The sequence below is a fragment of the Pundamilia nyererei genome, unplaced genomic scaffold (assembly GCF_000239375.1).
Source record: "Pundamilia nyererei isolate P.nyererei 1_Seehausen unplaced genomic scaffold, PunNye1.0 scaffold00005, whole genome shotgun sequence".
Lineage (NCBI taxonomy): Eukaryota > Metazoa > Chordata > Actinopteri > Cichliformes > Cichlidae > Pundamilia > Pundamilia nyererei.
Window position 1 is genome coordinate 1,968,617 of NW_005187406.1, and position 18,599 is coordinate 1,987,215.

Consider the following 18,599-nt stretch of genomic DNA (forward strand, 5'->3'; position numbering starts at 1 on the left):
AGGTGATATATCCCAAGGGGACTCACATACTGAAAATATGTGTTTGTGTCTCTTGTGTCTCATCCTTGTTGCACTAAATATTGAAATAGGACTGCCTGGCACATGATGTAACAATAGCACAACAAATTCAACACACTCCCTCCTTATTAGTGCAAATAAAGTCTCTTTTAGTCCAGGCTGTAGTGAAAGAGGAGAGGTGAGGAGAGCTGAGCTCTTCTAACCTATTTCCTCACCTTTTCTCTCTTCATTAATATCTCTCAGCACCAATAAGATGCTCTGCTGATAGCTTGCAAGGATGGCAGCGTATTCAGTCCCCTGCCAATAAATTGCTGTTTATTGAGCTGACACACCGCCTGGCTAAGTGTCCATGCTGGTCCCCTGAGAGCCTTCGTCACTATCAGCCCCTGATCACACAGAGAGAGGGTGGGTTATTGTGGAAGCTGGTGGTGTCGTTGATCTGATGGTGGCCCAGATTTTAAAGGACATATTTCTTTTGGTACAAGTTGCTCTTTCTACTGAATCAATGAAGCAGTTTTTTTTAATGATAGCACTCTCCAGAGAAAAATGTTAACATTTATCTTTTTTACTGTCTTTTAACAATATAGACGGACGTTACAGATCACCTCAAATTTGCAGAAGACAGAAAAAATCAAGAGTTAGTGTGCGGAGGAGGAAAGATGAGAGCCATTACAGAGGATCGGCAGAGTAAATGACAGTTTGATGAAGAGATGTGGAAAGGGTAGAGGTGAATGTGGAGGGGTGGCAGGTGTCGTCAATACACGACAGGTAATCAGCTGTTCGCTGGAAGGGTGCAATAACTGCTGAGTGACATCAGAGATCAAAGTATGCATGCACAAGTGTAGGCTGGCGTTTTTACCACTTAACAGTGGTACTGAATGCGGAAGAGGCTGGGGATTTCCTGCTAAATGCACGGTGCATGCATGATAACAAAGAGAAAGATGAACGATGGGGGACGTTTTGTATGTGGGAAATGCTTCTCGGGGCAGTTTCAGTTTAAGATGTGAAGATAGGTTTATCATCAGTGATGCTGAACTTTGGGACGATTAAAGCACAGCACAGAAGTGGACTAGTTCAATCCCATAAAACCTTTAATTAGACAATAAAAATTCCAGCGCACACCAGAGTAAGGGACACTTTTATCGGCAGAGTGCAATAAAAATCTAGAAGTGAGTGAGCTGCGCTTTTATTGCAGTTTTATCTAAACAGATTTGCTCTCCATGCCAACAGGTGTGTCTTTGAATTGTCAGGTGCTGGTCCAGCAGATTCACATACACCCAAAAATAAAAAAAAAAAGCACGTTAAATGGTTAGGTGGAAAAAGGTGATATCTGTAAATTTAAATACCAGCTGTGATCCTATCTTACAAATCTAGATTACGAACAGAGAACAGATAAAGACAGAGCTGACAGAGTAATAAGTATGTCTGAGAATCACAAACACAGACAGGGGATCACTGTGAATAGAGTCAGCAATAGATGGGTAATACAAAAAATGCAAAATTAACTGTTAAAGAAACAAACTGCAATTTTTAGCTCATTAACAGTGGAACACTGTTTATGTTATTTTCAGTTAATATGTATATTTACTTAGTAATCAATTATTTAATCATCTTATTTTTCCTGGAATCCAAAAGTTGGGCTTGAAATTAATTGTTTTATTCACCCGTCCTCCGTAACCTCTAAATTATAATTAAATGCAGATTTCAGTTCAGTTTTTCTATTTATTTTAAATCAATTAATTAATTGCTAAAGTGATAAAGATACACAGTAACCTTGATGAAAACCTCAAGCTTGCATTTTGATTTAAAGGTGAAGGTGAAACCTTTTTTGTTTGTTTTTTAATATCTTTTCCCTCTCACATGTTACCAAAGCCATGAGATAAGTGAGGTGCAAAACTAGACTAATCAGGTGGATTAGTGCTGCCGTTACAGCTATGCTGTGTTCGCTGACTATCTTTTAAAAAATCTTCTTTCTTTAGTGTTACTGGCTGCAGTCTGTTTGCTAAGAACCTATTTTTAAATGCACATTGCTGCGTAAGAGATGTAAAAAAAAAAGAAAGAAAGAAAAGAAAATGTAAATGTCACGATTTGTAAGCCATTTGCCGGTGTCAGTGATGACAAAGCAAGACCTAACAGGATTAAATGTGGAGAGATCAGTGACCTTTACATGTTCTTTATACTTTCTGTTGATAGGAAAGTGACCTTACCCCTGTTCTTTTTAACACAGATGTGATGTAAAACATCTCTGTGTTTTTTGTCTCTCTTTTCTTTTCTCCTTTGAAGATATAATGAAATGTGTGTTTTTGCTCCATCCTAATCCGCTGACAGCTCTTGTCAACACTGCGCGAATTGGACCGGTGTAATGACAGGTCAGGCATTAACGTGGACAGCTCAGGGACATATGAAGGGGCTGAGATGAATTAGGCTCCTAGCTGCAGTTAAACAAGGCCTTATCGAGCATTAGTCAACACCCCTCCCATCCAGCCACCGCCTCGCCACGTAGCACTCATCCTTGATGAGAACTGCAGTCATCCTACACCTGAGTGCAACAGGGGACACTTATTGTGCCCAAGGGCTATGTAGTCCTCTGGCTTACAGACAAGCACTGACTTATGTATCTACTTTTTTATTTTATGTGAGACAGATAGATGATCAAAGGAGGTGGAAGTAGTCCAGTGACTCCAAACAAGGCTTAGATCATACATTACTTAAAACTGGAGGGAGTACATGTTATACCATAGAGTTACTCAAGTATTGGGGGGGAGGGTGGGTGAAAAAGATTGTGATTTAAACACATTGTGGAAATAATAAATAAGTAGAATCACATATAATAAATGCTACATAATGCATCAGAACTTTGTGGGATTAATGCCTCTGAATAAAGGATGATTGGTAATGCTAAGCTAAGTAGCTAAAAGTAATATTAGTAAAATTAATATTAGGTTGAAAAATTATTTTTAATTTATTTACACAACATCACGCAAAGTTGGATACAGGTTAGCTAAGTAGCAAAAAGGCTAGATAACTAATGGATAAATTATTGTAACTATTATATCCAGGTAAAAAATAAATAAATAGTTAAAATGATAAAATACAAGAAAAAAAATACATAACATCTGATACAAGTTTATTGGTACTAGAAATAAGTAAATAACTGAAATAAGTAAATAAACAATATCTAAAATTTTTGGATAAGCAGATGGAATGACTAACGCATCTAAAGGTTTTTGCTAATGGTTGAAAAAGTGAGCCTAAGTCAAACTAACAAAATAAATAGCTAAACCTTCTGCCAGTCCAGGTGGTAGTAGTGCAAAAAAAGTATTGTCAAACGATTTTATTTTATATTTTAAGGATATATCTTCCCAAATGTAAAAACTATTAAAAAACTATGTTATGCAGAAGTACTGAGATCACTTAGCTTCTTTAGTTTTTTTGTGCAACTACACGCAACTTTATCGTAGACATAATAGCCTTCTGAAAATATTATCTACAGCATAGGTACTTTAATAATGTAACCATTTATTGACATCAGCACATTTACCCTGTATGCTACATTATAGTCTGTATAAAAAGTACATTTACTGTAGTATCTGGAGCTTATCTTATTAGCCATTATTAGCTATTTGCTAATTTGCCAACTGGTTTTATAACAGCTGTTAAATTACATTTTAATAAGTAAGGAAACGACTAGAGAAACACCCTTCAGCCATGTTTTGAGCATTGACGTTGTACAGTTTGTCCACCAGAGGGCACTTTTCAAATTCCTTGTTGGCTATTGTGTTTAGAACGCCCTAAACAACAACTAGCTGCTCTTAGCAAAGCTGGACAGAGCATAGCAGTAGTAAATAAATATTTACATATACCAAACTTTGGGAAATCTTTTTATATTTGACGTTTCAAAGGAAATATTAACAGATATATCAGAATATCAAATACTTAAATTGCCAAATATCTGCAATTTATCTGTCTCAAAAATGCCAAATTTGTCGCACTCTACTAATATCTTCTTTTCCCTCCTTCCTTTGATTTTCCTGCTTTTCTGCCTTTTCCATAATTCCAAATCTAATCTATTTTTGTAATAGAAAAAAATATGACTAATTAAGTGTAATTACAGCCTAAGTACCTAGTGATTCAAATATATCAATTTGAAACAGAACCGTAGCATATGAAGCCAACAAAATCATCTGAAATTGTGCTGGAAAGTATCACTTAGTATTCTCTGACAGAGCTCTTCATTTCAAAGTGTCTTTGAGCTCAGAGAGCCATGGCCCTGTCTTCAGCTGGTAACCAAGTAAAACACATGGACATCCTTAAAGGAAGCATTTGGCAAATTGTTTCAGAAAAAATGCTTATATGTGGAAAAGCCTTGGCTGTACCATCTACTGGAAACGATTCTGTGGCTTTGTGGTGGGGAATGGGGGTTCAGACAGCCATGGTGTGCAATGAGTGAGTGTGAGCATGTGTGTGAGCTTGGATTCATTCACACTGCTTCAGCTGTATACCTGATCTCCATCCACTTTCTTCTTCTTCTTCTTCTTCTTCTTCTTCTTCTCCCCATCATTTCTTGACGCTATAAATATCTCGCAGATATAAATGTCATTTCCCCATATTGATCACCTAAAATACGTTCTTCCTATCGATTTCCTCCTCTCTGCCTTTATCACGCTGTTGCAGCAGAAATGAATTAACTTCTGAATATTCCATCTTGTTGACAAGAAGCTCGTACTCCCATCCGCGGCTGACATTTATGCCCCACAGTCTGAGTGTTGATGGAGTGGATTTATTGGCTTGTTCAGGTCACTCAAACTGTGTAATGTAAAGCCACTGGACACGCTCTCACTCCTTTTAGAGCCTCGTTCTCTTTATGCCTCCTCACAGTCACTACTTTTCTTTCTCTTTCCTTATCGACTCATTTCGTTTTCTTGTCGTAAAACCAAGGGAGCGTGTTGTATAATTCAGCTGAGGGTTAGATGCGCCACCTAGACAGTAATGTCCAGGTTGTATTTCCTGTTAGGGCACTCTACCAATCACATGGGATTCTCTGGTTGAATTTCTCAGTACTCACATTCTTGGAAGCTGCGTGTTACGGAGTGTTTTTTTTAGAGTAAACAAGGACTGGGAGGGAAAGAGACACTTTCAATAAAGAATTCAGAAAAATAGGAAATGCAAAGAAAGAAAGGCAGCTTTCCTTGGAAGACAAGGTTCAGTGCTTTGGATGTTTGAAGCTGTATCACTACAAGAGTAAACAAGTGGGTTCAAACCATTAACATTAGTAGCATCATCCAACATGTCTGTCAGAACTGACACACATGAGATTATTTACCTATATATAGAGAGATGTTATTATCAGAACGAGTACAAAATTCAGCTGGAAAAGCTTAAGCGCTGTAATTAAATGTGACTCAATCAAACTAGACTTGTTCTGGAGGAGGTATGGATTTTTACTTGGTCAAAAAAAGGCCTGATGTAGCCCTGTCATCAGTTTTTTGACAGCTCGTCACTGTTCGACCTTTCCCCCCGCCAGCACGCCATTTTCATCCAGTCAAATTTAATAGAAACAGATGACTGGTGAGAGATGAACAATGAAAGGATCACTGGGGAAAGTATGAAACTTACCACATTTCAATCACAGTTACAGAAAGAGAAAGTTTGTGTTGTTCATCGCTCAGACTGGTTTTTAATTCTTCTGTTTGGGGTTTTAATTCCAAACTGCTGTGCTGAGTATGGGCATTTTTAGTAAGACTCAAAGAAGAGGGGGCGTCGCTCTTGTTCTTCAGTCGCAGACTCATTGAAATCAGCCTCTCCTCGTTAAACAGACAGAGCAGACGAGGCAGCAGGAGACCTGCGAGATCAGGATGACTGATGAGCTGCCACAGACGACAAAATAATAATCCTATTTCTACCTCCGTCACCTTCTTTTCATCACATCATTTGCCTTCATTTCCACCAAACCTCTTGCTTTATTTTTCCCCCCTTTACACTGTTATTAGTCTTTTTATATTAAATGAGCATGCATGAGGAAAAATTGGGGGGGGGGGGTTAAAAATAGTGCAAGATCTGCAGACGTAGCTTACTCTTAAATGAAAAAGAGGAAATGAAAGAGGTGTGAGGAGAGAAACAAAACTAACGAGTCAATAACTATATGATAATGGTAACACTCTTCATATTGTGCATATGAATACACACACGCACACACACACACATATTTAAATATACTTATAAATTAGATGTAGGCTTTTACTTTTAAAAGGTTTTTACGTTACATTTTTTAAAAATATACATGTTACAGTAACAATACAGCACACATTTTTATTTATTTCACTTAAATAAGCACCTATTATACTTATATGCTCCACTCACTCATAGGCCAGCAGCTACCCACTGCACTCATGGTGTCACAGCTTTGCTAATCTAACGTGAACGTTGATGACCGCTGCACGAACAAAAGGAGGGCAAACATACAAGACAAACAGCTTATTATTGCTTATTTGAGACCTTTATTTGATCATGTCGACCACACCTCTGGCCATTATGTTGTCTACTGTTTTTTAACAACCCCAGTTTACATTGGTGGACATTACTTTAAATATACCAGAGTTAGTCATAGGCTCATTTTGATCTGTAGCTCTTGGCCATATTTACTCATATTTGAGGAACTATGGTAAGCAAATTTGAAGCTGTGTACAGTTCTGGGATATAAGTACCGTTTTATATCCCTTTAAAATGAATATTTTTAACTCCAGTACATCGCCCATGTTAATGATGCAACATTGATATTCATTTAACCGTGATTAATAAATCTTTTTTTTTTTTCAATTTAACATTATGTTAAAAATTCTGTAGTTTTTCTAACCACAAACTGGTGAATTATGTCTTCAACTTAATTTAATGTTTATATATTCATATTTGTTATTATATTTTTAATTTTATATATTTTCAATTATATATATTTTTGTATTTATTTTAATTTATTTTCATTATTTTAATAATTTTTTTTAAATAATTTTTTTATTTTATACGTTTACGTTTAACAACCCTAATGTATAGTAATAGTTAGTAAAACAGTTTGAATTCTAAAATGTTCAAAATGCTTGTTGTAAAAAACAACATAAAAATATTTAAAATGTCTTTAATATTCTTTTATACATTCGCCATCTTCTGGGGATTTTTAGTCAGCTCCACAATCTATTAAAGCTCAGACATTTAAATCTCCTTTTAATTCTGCTTCCTCTACGATGTTTCCTGCTTTTCATTCATAGTTAATATTAATCCACAAATCCACACCAAATTTGCCACAAATGCTCTCACTGGAGAGGCAGGTAATTATTGACGGTTTGTGTATTTGTGTGTGGCTGCTGACCTCTCATTGGTGTCCATCTCTGTTTAATGTCTGACTGCCTGACAGGCTTGGGGGTGGGTGGGTCGTGAGAACCTGCAGCCACAGAAAAACACACTTTTCTTTGTCTGCTACAAAACCTTCCTAGAAAACTCCCCTAAACTGGAACTAACCAACTTAGAATAACTGGTTGATTGTTAGTGATGTCTGTGTGGGTTTTGAGAGGAAATTAGGTTAATTATGCCTGAAACTCTGGCAGAGAGAGCTACAGCTGAATTTGAGGACAAGCAAAACATCAAACAAGACACGGTGATGGGTGGAAATCTGGAAACCAACACCAGCTCCTGCTTCATGTTCATCCAAAACCCTTCTGTGTCCTGAATGTTTGATGTCTGGACAAATGTAGCCAAAGCTTGCAAAGAGCCTGATAGATGCTACTAATGGCAGAACGCTGCAAGGATGGTTTCCAGTTGTAAAAGCCCAGTCTCTGCCAGCAGTGATTTCCGTTTTTCAGCTTAAGACAGTGCTAACAATGAGCTGAGAAACCACAGGGATGAAGGCTGCAACTGCTCGGAAGTGGGTTTCCACGATCGTACAGTATCGAGTGTTCTTATTGGTCGGGACCTGGGGAGTTGCCAGGCAAGCAAAAGTCCATATTGAGTCAATTATAGCGTTGCTGAGGTGTGTTTGTCCCACATGTGTATGTACTCATTTAGAGGAGCTGTTTAATTAGTGGAAGCGTGTGTTCCCTGGTGCTAGTGCACGGTCAAAGGGAAGGGTAAACATTACAGCATGTACCTCTTTGCACATGTTTAATATTTAACTGGACTAACTGGGCCGAGGGCAAACTAACAGCAAGTCAAAAGGCAATAAACAGCAATTTATCTGTTTGCTATAATGGGTCATATTTGTGGTATAAAATTATAATTGCTGTTATTATAGATTTGTCAAGCTGTAAAAATGATATACATTTTGCCGTATGGTTTTAATATATTTATATCAAATTTTTTCATTATTTTTATAGTGAACATAGTGACTAGAAATGCTCATATTCATTATTATGTCCAAAACAGGCTCATACATGAACTGTAGACGTGCACTGTTTGATTGAATTATTGTCATTCAGTCAATAGGCCAAACAGTGCACATCAGTCAAGAGCAAATAATAATATAAATATATATACGTAGTATAGATAACATAGTAATAACATAATTATAACTGCTTTTTTTGGGTTGTTGTTTTATTTTGTAATTTGTGGTCTTTTTTGTACATTAGTGATTTCTACTTCCTGTCTTTGACTTCCCTATATTGTGATTTTTTTGTCCCACCTTCAATTGCATTAGTATCACCTGTGTTTAATGTACCACACCTGTTCCCGCCTCCCACTTGCTCGCTCATCTGGTTCTCATTACGCTCAAATTTTCCAGCAGTTTCTTTTTTTCCCCTCTTGTAGCGTTCTTCTTTTGTTTTTTTCTCATGTTTCTACAATACTCAAATACTCAATGCTCTTGAATCGTGTGTTTGTGTCCTCTTCCTCTGGATATTCTTTGATAAAGTAGCAAACATTCTCATATGAGTAAGTGGTGTTAGGGCAGTTCATTGAGTATTTGCTTAATCCAAAGAAACTTCTCTCATGCTCACATGCATTCCCAAGTGTTGACATCTTACTGCCAGCCTAATTATACAACCGCAGCGTCCTGTGATGTCGGTGAGATCTGACATTGTGACATCACCGGGGTTACATTCGAGAAGGGAGGAAATGGAAGAGTCCCTCGCTTTCTCCACCCACTCTATCTGGCCGTATTCATCCTGCATTCGGGAGATGGGGAAAGGCAGGGCGGGGCCCCTTAAAGGCCCCCCGGTTAGCTGCTCGGAGATAAAGCCCCACAAGCGGGCCGCTGTGGGCCCCGGCAGGAGCACAACAGTAGATTTTCCCACTTGATAAGTCAAGCAGGGTGGGAGCAATCAGGGGAAGTGACATGCACGTGCAAACACACACACAGTTATTTAAACTCACTTGTACGGGCACAAAAAAGTAGACTCACACGCCCAGACACTCATGAGGGTTTCCGTACTTTAGTGCTTTCTGTCATTACAGGCTGTTCTGTTATCAGTAAGATCTTATCACCACATCCTTTCTTCCTGATCTTCATTCTGTCTTCTTTAAGAGATTTACGAGTGTAGTATTTTCCAAAATGTTAAGCTACTCTCCCAAAAATATAATGTGTTATAAAAAGGCAGAAGTTCAATGTAAAACACATTCATTCAGTGCAGTCGGTTTCCACCGAATGCTACAGCTTAGTGGTTTTATTGAAATTCACACATGCGTTTGACAACAAAACCTTCCTCTTTCATTATCTGCTCTGATCTTTTTTCAGGGGAAACTCTGACTGCTCCTCGCTCGCTCGCTCACTCACCGCTCTCGGGCCTTGAGATGTGTCTATTAACTGTTACGCCTCTATTTTTCCCCTCAGCTAGACGCATTCTTCAGCTCTTTCCTACCGACCTACCCCAGTGATGCAAACCTCCTCGGTAAAAATACTCATCGCCACCCTGGTGCGTCAGCCAGACAGCAACCTTCAGAGCGTGTAATAGTCTGCCACACACACGCAAAAACACACACGTACACAACTGAAGGGAGCGTAACATGATCTGTGATGGATTTATGTCACACAGATATTGTGTAAGACTCTTGTGCCAACCTATAACGTAGCACAGATGTCCAAGAAGCATTAAAAACACTGAATACGCGTCCAGTAAGCAGGCGTAAATTCTTATAGGTCCTAACAGAGACAGTAACTTCAGCTAGTTTTGCATTGTAAGTGCTTTTTGACCACTTCTTACCAATACTTCATACTAAACCTATTTTAACTTAGAAGCTCATTGTCTGATTACGGTCAGCCCGTCAATTAATTTTTAATGCTAGGAATTCTTACATACTGCTGGGAAGTATTAACAAAAATGTAATATAAAATTAAATATCACTGCCTGGAATATTTTAAAGGTCTTACATTTTTAATGAACGCTGCGTAAACCCTGTAGGGTGTCGTTCTTTGAATTAAAAAAAGCCTCTTGAATTGCATTTAGACACACAAGAATCCCACATTCAGTTTCCGTTTGTTATTATTATTATTGATCAAATCTATTTTTGGCAGCCAAAGAAGTAAAGGAGAAGATGTGCAAGATTTCTTGTATTTACACAAGGCATTGGGTACATTTAAATAAAGATAAGCAGCCAAAAACATCATCCAACTAACGCAATGGCCCGACTCCAACAGACACAAAGTGAAGCACTACTTTAGCTCCCCTTTTATTGAGTTGCTTACAGTCCCTGCTGACTTCTAATCAGCCCACAGAAACTTCTCAGCCCTGTATTTGCCGACAGTAATGACAACCCTCTCCCTCCACGCAGCAGCTTTTACAGATCTTTGAACACACGCAGGCTAACTGTATCCGTCTTCAGACGTCCCTCTGTAGTGGTTTGAGGATGTCAGTGTGTTTTAAAATCCCTTCACACATGTCAAATGCATTCATAACATTCTCACTTTGAAGGATACAGTAGAGGCCGAGGGGAAGCTTTGAAGTTGTTAAAAAAAAAGGGGGGGATCAGGAGTGGAAGAAAGGAGGTGAGGCGAGAAAAAATGTCGGAGATAGAGGAAGGAAACGCAACACATACGAGAGAGTCTGCTCGTGATGACATGTTGCATTACATGATCTCCGTGATCCCCGGTGGTCTCGCTCCGTGAAACGCAACCATCTGCCCCTGACCTTCGGGGTGGAAGAGTCCATTTCCGTGCAGCGCAGGCTGGTGGGGATTAAGAGGGTCCGGGGATCTGGCCTCAGGCCCGGCAGAGCCTGTATGGATCACAGCTTTCAGAGCTCCGAACTCTGGGACCAGAGGGAAACTTCCTAAACCAGAAACACTTCCCTCATCTCCGCCATGCGCACACACATCCAACACGCGCACACAAACTAAGAACTTCATTGCTCCCAGATGTGGGTCCATCCTGTGGAGGGCATGTTCAGATGGTTACAGTGTGCACATGTGTGCGCTGTGTTTATATATGTGTGTGTAAGGAGAAGGCAGACAGAGCAAGATGGGTTGTGCACAAACAGAAATGGAAATGGCCGGGGAATGTGCTTACCACTGGAAAAGTGATAATAGGCATTCACAGTACCTTACCTTACCAAACCGCTTTTTTAAAAACAAATAAGGCGTTCAGGTTGCAAAAAGTGGTAGGAATGTGCATAATCTTTGCTGGGTATTAGAAAGAAAATAGATATATCAATTTAATCTACGATTTAGTACATGGCATATTTTCCTTTTGCTTTTATAAAAGGAAGATCAAACTCTGTAGTGTTAGCTACGAGAAGTCCCGCCTTATATTCCGTAATGATCAAACTGTAGAAAAACTTTATCCTCCATTCATCAAAATCCAAAATTATTCATTTTGTTCTGATTAATCGGGGTGGCTGAAAAATACTTTTTCAGATAATCTGTTTGTCAAGTAGCCCCTGCTTTTCTCTTGCCTTTGAGGGCAGCACAAACTACTAAACTGATGTGTGCTCATTTTCTGTTGATAAATAAAAGCCCACAAGTTTGCAGCCATTTAAACAGTCTCTAATAAACCTCAGCCCACCCACACAGACCACAAGCTAAATGTGTGTGTGTGTGTGCGAAAGAGAGAGTGTGTGTGCCTGGATGCATTTGTATGCACAGATAAATGCACATCAGCATACTATCGGACCAAACCGCATTCCTGCTCCAGATGCTGATGGGAGAGGTGTGATGAAAACAAACATCAGGTTGCTAGGTCGCCCTAAACTCTCTCTGGCACCATTTCACACACACACACACCAGTTGTGATCAGATAAAAAGAACAAACATTTTGATTTTCTTCTCATCTTCATGAGATAATGGGAGATTAGATGAGATGCCCCTGTTTTGTGCTTTCTCGCTGCTGCTTTTCTTCTCTCCATCTGTGGCTCTCGCCTTTTGTTTTTTTAGACTCACAATCGCTGATCTTCTTCTTCTTCTTCTTCCTCTTCTTCTTCTCTCAGCTGTAATCCACCCTTACCGGCAGCCCCTTTCCTCCCCCCACCCTGTGTTCCATCACTGTGTGGCCTAAAAATGTAAACACGACGTCAATAGAAGCCCCTCTGTGCCTCAAACAGGTTACTGTGGCGTTCATTAGCCTGACTGAAATGAAACATCCATTTAGTGCTGCAGCACACTCACGAAATAGTTCAAACATGCTGGAAACTCAGAAAAATACAATTAAAAAAAGAGGGTGAGGGGGTATCGATGGTGTTAATATCAGTTTTTCCAGTGTCAGGCTGATTCCTGTGACAGTAATATTAATGGGCCAGAAAATATGATCATTAAAGGATGCGACTATTCTTTTTTCTCAGCTGGAAATACTCACTGAATTGATCGCACATGTTTTTCCGATGGGATTTCGGGAATCATATTGGAAAAAGTGGGTGACACAGGTAGGCAAGGATGGATAAGGAGAAGTAAATTTACCAAAACAGCATCGTCTTCTTCCACTTCTTTCGGCTGCTCCCTTTATGGGTCAACTGCGTCCATCTCACTCTATCCCTAACATCCTCTCCTCTTTCACTACAGAGTTCTTCTTTTCCTCCTGCTCTTCAGCTCCATATTCAGCATCCTTTGCCCAGTATATCCACCATCCCTCCTCCTCCAGTCATTTCCTCAGAAGTAATTATTTCTAATCTGTCCCATCCTGGTCTTCTTCAACTTCTGTCTTTCTCTCAGTGCTCCTTTCTCCAAACTATCTCACTACCATGTTGTAAACCTTCCCTGTCGCTCCTGCTGCTATCCTTCTGTCACAAATCACCTACTTTTTGCTCTGTCCATTGCTTTGTGTGGATGAGTCCAAGTATTTAATTTTTATTTATTTATTTTTAATTATTTAATTATCCTCCTTCATTACTTGTACTCGTTGGTCACTGTTACACCTGTCTCTCTCTCATTCACATACATGTATTCTACAAAAACACTGAGCTTCTCAATACTTCCCCATCAACACTCTCAAAGCAAACATCACATCTGTAGTGCTCTCTCAGCATCTTCTTAACCTAGCTTCAACAACTTTTTCCCATACTGTATGTGAGAGTGCAGTTTCCTCTGAAAGGCAGAGCTCTTAAACTTTCCTGGGATGCAAACGAGGTCCTCAGCTTCTTTTTTTCTGGGACTCAGATCCATAAAAACTATATTGCCACTTATATCATGTGGTCACCAGAAATAAACTCGCGACCGACATGCTTAGAAACGTCTGAGCTATAGGTTGTAGCTTACACTACGCCCTAATGGAGAGAGGACTCATGGGAACAGCATCTGGGTTTTTTTTCCTTTAGGTATTTGTTGTACATTTCACAATTTTGTTTTGCCTCAGCCCCCATAATCCAAGTCAGACATTTCTTATGAATGCCATAAGTTGTGTATTTGGTGTTACCCTCAGAGTTTCATGCCAAGGGACATGCCGGAGTTGGAGCCGAGTGTGTGTGTTGGATCAGAGAAAGAGGGAGAGAGAGAGAAATGGAGTCTCCATCACCACACACCAGAGCCCCAGTAAGCCCCTCACTTGCAGACCAACCACGAAGACTCCGACCCAACCGCCACCACATGCCTGCTGAGGAGGGAAGGGGGGAAGCATGGAAATTAGCTGAGGGATCTTTCACAGTTGCAACACTGGCATTCTTCTCCACTTGGATTTCTATAACACAAACTGCTGCCTGCGATTTGAATCTCCTTTGCAAACCAGTGCGTTTTGTTGTTTTTTTTAGGAGAGGGAAAATTGGCAGAATATTTTTCACAACGGAGGTTATTAGATTCCATTTTGGTGTTACGGTAGCATTTGAATGAAGTAAACGATACGAGACAAATAGGTTTTCCTTTCCCTCCCATTTCCCCCCGATTTATATACAATCTGTTCTGGCAGGTTATGGAGACTCTCAGTCAAACACAGGCTTCGGTCAGGGTTTGTTGAACTTTTTGAGGTATGTCCTCTCAGTCTGAGTCATCTAAGTAGGGGTAAAGATCAAGAGGAAGAGGGCAGCCCTTTTTTTTTTTTAAGCCAAAGTGTGCCTAGAATACCTCAAGTACTGATAATAACAAGCAGGGAGCCAAAGGCAATAACAGGATTGGACCAGAAGACATGGTGAGCCCTATTATAGGATACCTTTGGGCTGTATGCAGTCCGCAAGTATAACTGCTGCAGTAGTATAATTGAAATGTAGAAATGCAGTTACACCACCACAGCCCAAATAGTCTATAAATTAAATAACAATCCCAGTTTATCGTTTGGATCTTATTTTTGTTAGTTATTACTTTGCTTGAGTTTGATAGCATGGATTGATCGATAAAATAAAAGGAATCTGTCCAAATCCAGCTCCCAGTAATTTGTGAAAGACTTGCGTCTGTTAGGCATATTGGTGCAAAGGTAATGAACCAAAAAGCTATTTGCACCAACACAAATTATTTTATTTTAGGCCACAAGGTGGTCATATCATGTCAGTTTTAACCCTGTAAATCCTGAAACATTAAATTTAGGCCATAAATTTTACATTTTAAAAAAATGGAGTGTTTTTTGAACATTCTAAAAAAAACTTAAAACAAAAATTAATCAAATATTAATTTCTATATATTAGTTTTAATTTGTATCATATTTGCAACATCTTATGCAATTGATTTAGATTTTTTTTAAAGTCAGAAATTCATGCATCAAATATGAGATACTTGGTGATGGAGGGTTAAAATGTTACTTTAAGCTTCCTGCAAAGACAAATATTAGACATTAAAGTTAGAGGATATAGTAAAGGTTATTTCACCAATGCCCCAAGCCTCATCAGCTGACTGGCCTGGGGTTAAGGTTACTTTTTCATTCGTACCTCATTCTACACAATCTACATTTGCAAAGTCAACCTTCTTTGACTGTGTTCAGGCGTGGTTGAGTTTTCTGTGCCACTGCCTGCTTGGAGGTGAGGTGGGCTCTATGTACTCTATAATGTACTTCAATGTCAAAGAGTGGGCACGGTGCAGAGTTACTGTGACTTTCATTTTGTTGCCTCTTGACAGTAACTTCTTCATCACATTGCATTTCATTCCAAGTCAGAGAAAAACAAACGCATGCCATTTCTACCCTCGGGTTAAACTGTGAGCCGACGTTTTAAATTTCACAGCGGTGCAAATTACTTTCAAATAATATTTCATATTACATATTTTGACTGGCTTTGACTATAAAGCCTAAATATGCATGAAACCAACAGCAGAGTCATATTGGAGCTTTTCTAGATTATCTGAACCCTTAAAGTGTGTGTTTGTCCAAATAACTTCACTATCTGACCATGTTCTTTCTAAGAGTCTTCCCACATTCCCGAATTTGAGCAATAGACCATTTTCTGGAAAAAACATTTAGCCATTGCAGAAAAGGCACACATGTAAATAATAAAAGATTAATGACAGTTGAATTCCATTTAGCAGCTTCAGTTTCGGGGCCCTGGTACCGGCGCGATACTCTTTCTGCTGTCCTGTCTCGGCTTGCTGAGAAAAGCCACAACAGAGCACCGTCAGTAATTAGTAACACCTGTGGTTTCCTAATGTGACAGGTCAAAGTGTCTGCTGTTGAAAAATGCCCGCTTGGCAAGTGAATGCAGTGTTTTTGATTAGCATAGATGGCCAAACTGCAAAAATAACATTTTACTCAAGTAGTAATCTAAACTAAATTTCTGGAGGAACTTCCTCGTGATTGCTGGAAGCTTTTGTAGTTAGCATGCAGCTGTTTTAGTCGACAGCAGCCGGTAGACCGACAGCTGGCAGTGTGTTTGCAATTCAAAGCAAGCAGTACGAGATAATGAAAGTTAGCTAGGTAACAGTTAGCTGCTATACTTTTGATTTCCAGGTGTCAGTGAGAGCAGTGCTGTAAGAAATGCTAGTGGTATTACAGCAGTGTGGCTATTACTTCAGGCCAACCGGACATTCTCCCATCATCGAGGAACACAGGAGCAAGAGCAGCGGTTATGAGCTTGTTTAGAAGGAGGCCGCGAATGAGATGAGGAAATTACTTTTCTGAGGTTAGCATAGCCTCGCGGTTTTCCTACAGTAGCCGTTCAGTAGCTCCCTCCCAGACTAAACTCACATGGTCACTCCATCAGTGCCAGCAGCTAATGCCATGTTTATCTCTCTCTAATCACCGATTTATCCCTCTAATTACAAACCGAAATCAAAAAGCCTCGAAGGCAAGTGAGGCATCGTCAAAAAAATGCGCTGGAAATATTAAGGGAATGTATCATTTCTCTAATATGTACTCTTAATATGTGAGCTCTCAGTAACTACAGTGTAGTGGGGTTTTTTGGGGGGGCTTTTCGACTGTGTTAAATGGCTTTTTCTCTCTTTCTCTCTTTCATCCAGGAACCTGATGCCTCGTACTCTGGAAGGCCAGATAACCATGGAGAAAACCCCGAGCTACTTCATCACCAAAGAAGCTCCTCGGCGCGTCTTCTCCATGAGCCGCCACACCAGGCTTATCGTGGTGGTTCGGGACCCTGTGACGCGCGCTGTTTCCGATTACACGCAGACTCTGTCCAAATCTCCCGGGCTTCCATCCTTTCAGAACCTGGCTTTTCGTAACGCCACCACAGGCCTCATCGACACGTCTTGGAGCGCCGTACGCATCGGCATCTACGCCAAGCACCTAGAGAACTGGCTGCGCTACTTTCCAATGTCGCGCTTCCTGTTTGTCAGCGGCGAACGCCTTGTAACAGACCCGGCGGGTGAAATGGGTCGGGTCCAGGACTTCCTAGGGCTCAAGCGCGTGGTCACAGATAAGCACTTCTACTTCAACCAGACCAAAGGTTTCCCCTGCCTAAAGAAGCCTGAGGGGAGCAGCAGGCCTCGCTGCCTGGGGAAGTCAAAGGGGAGGCCCCATCCACAGATACCCTCTGAAGTCCTGCTCAGGCTCAGAGACTTCTACAGACCTTTTAATCTTAAATTTTACCAAATGACTGGCCACGACTTTGGCTGGGACCAAATGGCAACTCACCAAAGCTCTTAAAAACTGCCAGTTTTATTCACCAACAGTTAAACACAGGCAGGGATACTGTGTGTTCTTTGTCGCCAAAGGTTTTACTCTGTATAACTTGCCTTTTGTTTTTCATTTCTTAAGGTATGATACCTGAATGCCAATGCACAAAGGAGCCTTCACCTGGGTTTATAACAACCATGCTAACAAAGTTTAGAAAAACTTCAATTCTTTGAAGCACTTGAGCAAGCATTTTTGACAAAGTCTTGTGCAAATGGCTTGTTTTGTGCTCATACAGACAAGCAGAAGGCAAACTAAAGCATAATGCCTATTTACTTAAATCAGGATTTCAAGCACTTGACACCCCAAGTTAAGCTGCCATTGCTATCCAAAATACTGACAATGGGAGATGTTCACAAAGTTAAACCAAAAAGAAAAAGAGATTCGATGGGTGAACAAAGCCATGAGAAACCAAACGACAGTAACTGATACGCAATGGTGCAATCACAATAAATGCAAATGGTTTGAGACACAAGTTGATCATTCAGAAATAGTTACACTAAATCAACATAAATAACAGTTCAACTCTGGTTATATACACTTACAAAAAGTCTAAAGTTTGTTTTATGGACTATCATTTCATTTTTTTAAATACAAGATGTAGCAAAGATGATATATAGCTGGTTCTGATGAAAAAAGGTTAGAGAGGGAAACCAGCCATGGTCAACTACAAGCTGTAAATTTGCAGTTATTTATGTCATTAATGCAATGAGTGCATTGTTAAAGACTGGAGAGGAACATTTACAGCCAGTAAACCAGTGACTGTTTTTCCACTTTGTTTGATTAACACTTACCCTGTCACATGGTACAGTACTTACATGTAACTGTGTATTTCTAAAAGTCTAATTTATAAGGTGGCACAGTGTTGTTGAGATGTTTTCTCTGAAACTTTTGTATTTGAAATTCTGCTGGAAATTCTGACTAAATATTTTGTTCTGAAACAAGCATTTGGGTCATTTTTTGCAATTTATTTCTGAGAAGTATTCGGATCAAACTCTTTGTATTCATTCCAGACAGGCCGAGTTTGCTGCTGCCAAGACTACAACATACATCTGCGGGGCAGATGATTTGCCGGTTCCTGGACAAGATGTACGAGACTCGTGATGACTAGAAAAGAACGCGTAATTAATCGGTGTTGTGT

At 39.7% G+C, this 18,599-nt stretch overlaps 1 protein-coding gene across 1 annotated transcript in view; it reads left to right on the plus strand.

The window, feature by feature from the left end:
- The window catches only part of LOC102192248 (heparan sulfate glucosamine 3-O-sulfotransferase 6), a 19,964-nt gene extending 1,580 nt beyond the window's left edge, over positions 1–18,384 (plus strand). The window contains exon 2 of the mRNA XM_005721721.1: positions 16,789–18,384. Coding sequence (XP_005721778.1) covers positions 16,789–17,431 — 643 coding nt within the window. The 3' untranslated portion in view covers positions 17,432–18,384. The remainder of the gene's footprint in view (positions 1–16,788) is intronic.
- The last annotated feature ends 215 nt before the right edge of the window (positions 18,385–18,599 follow it).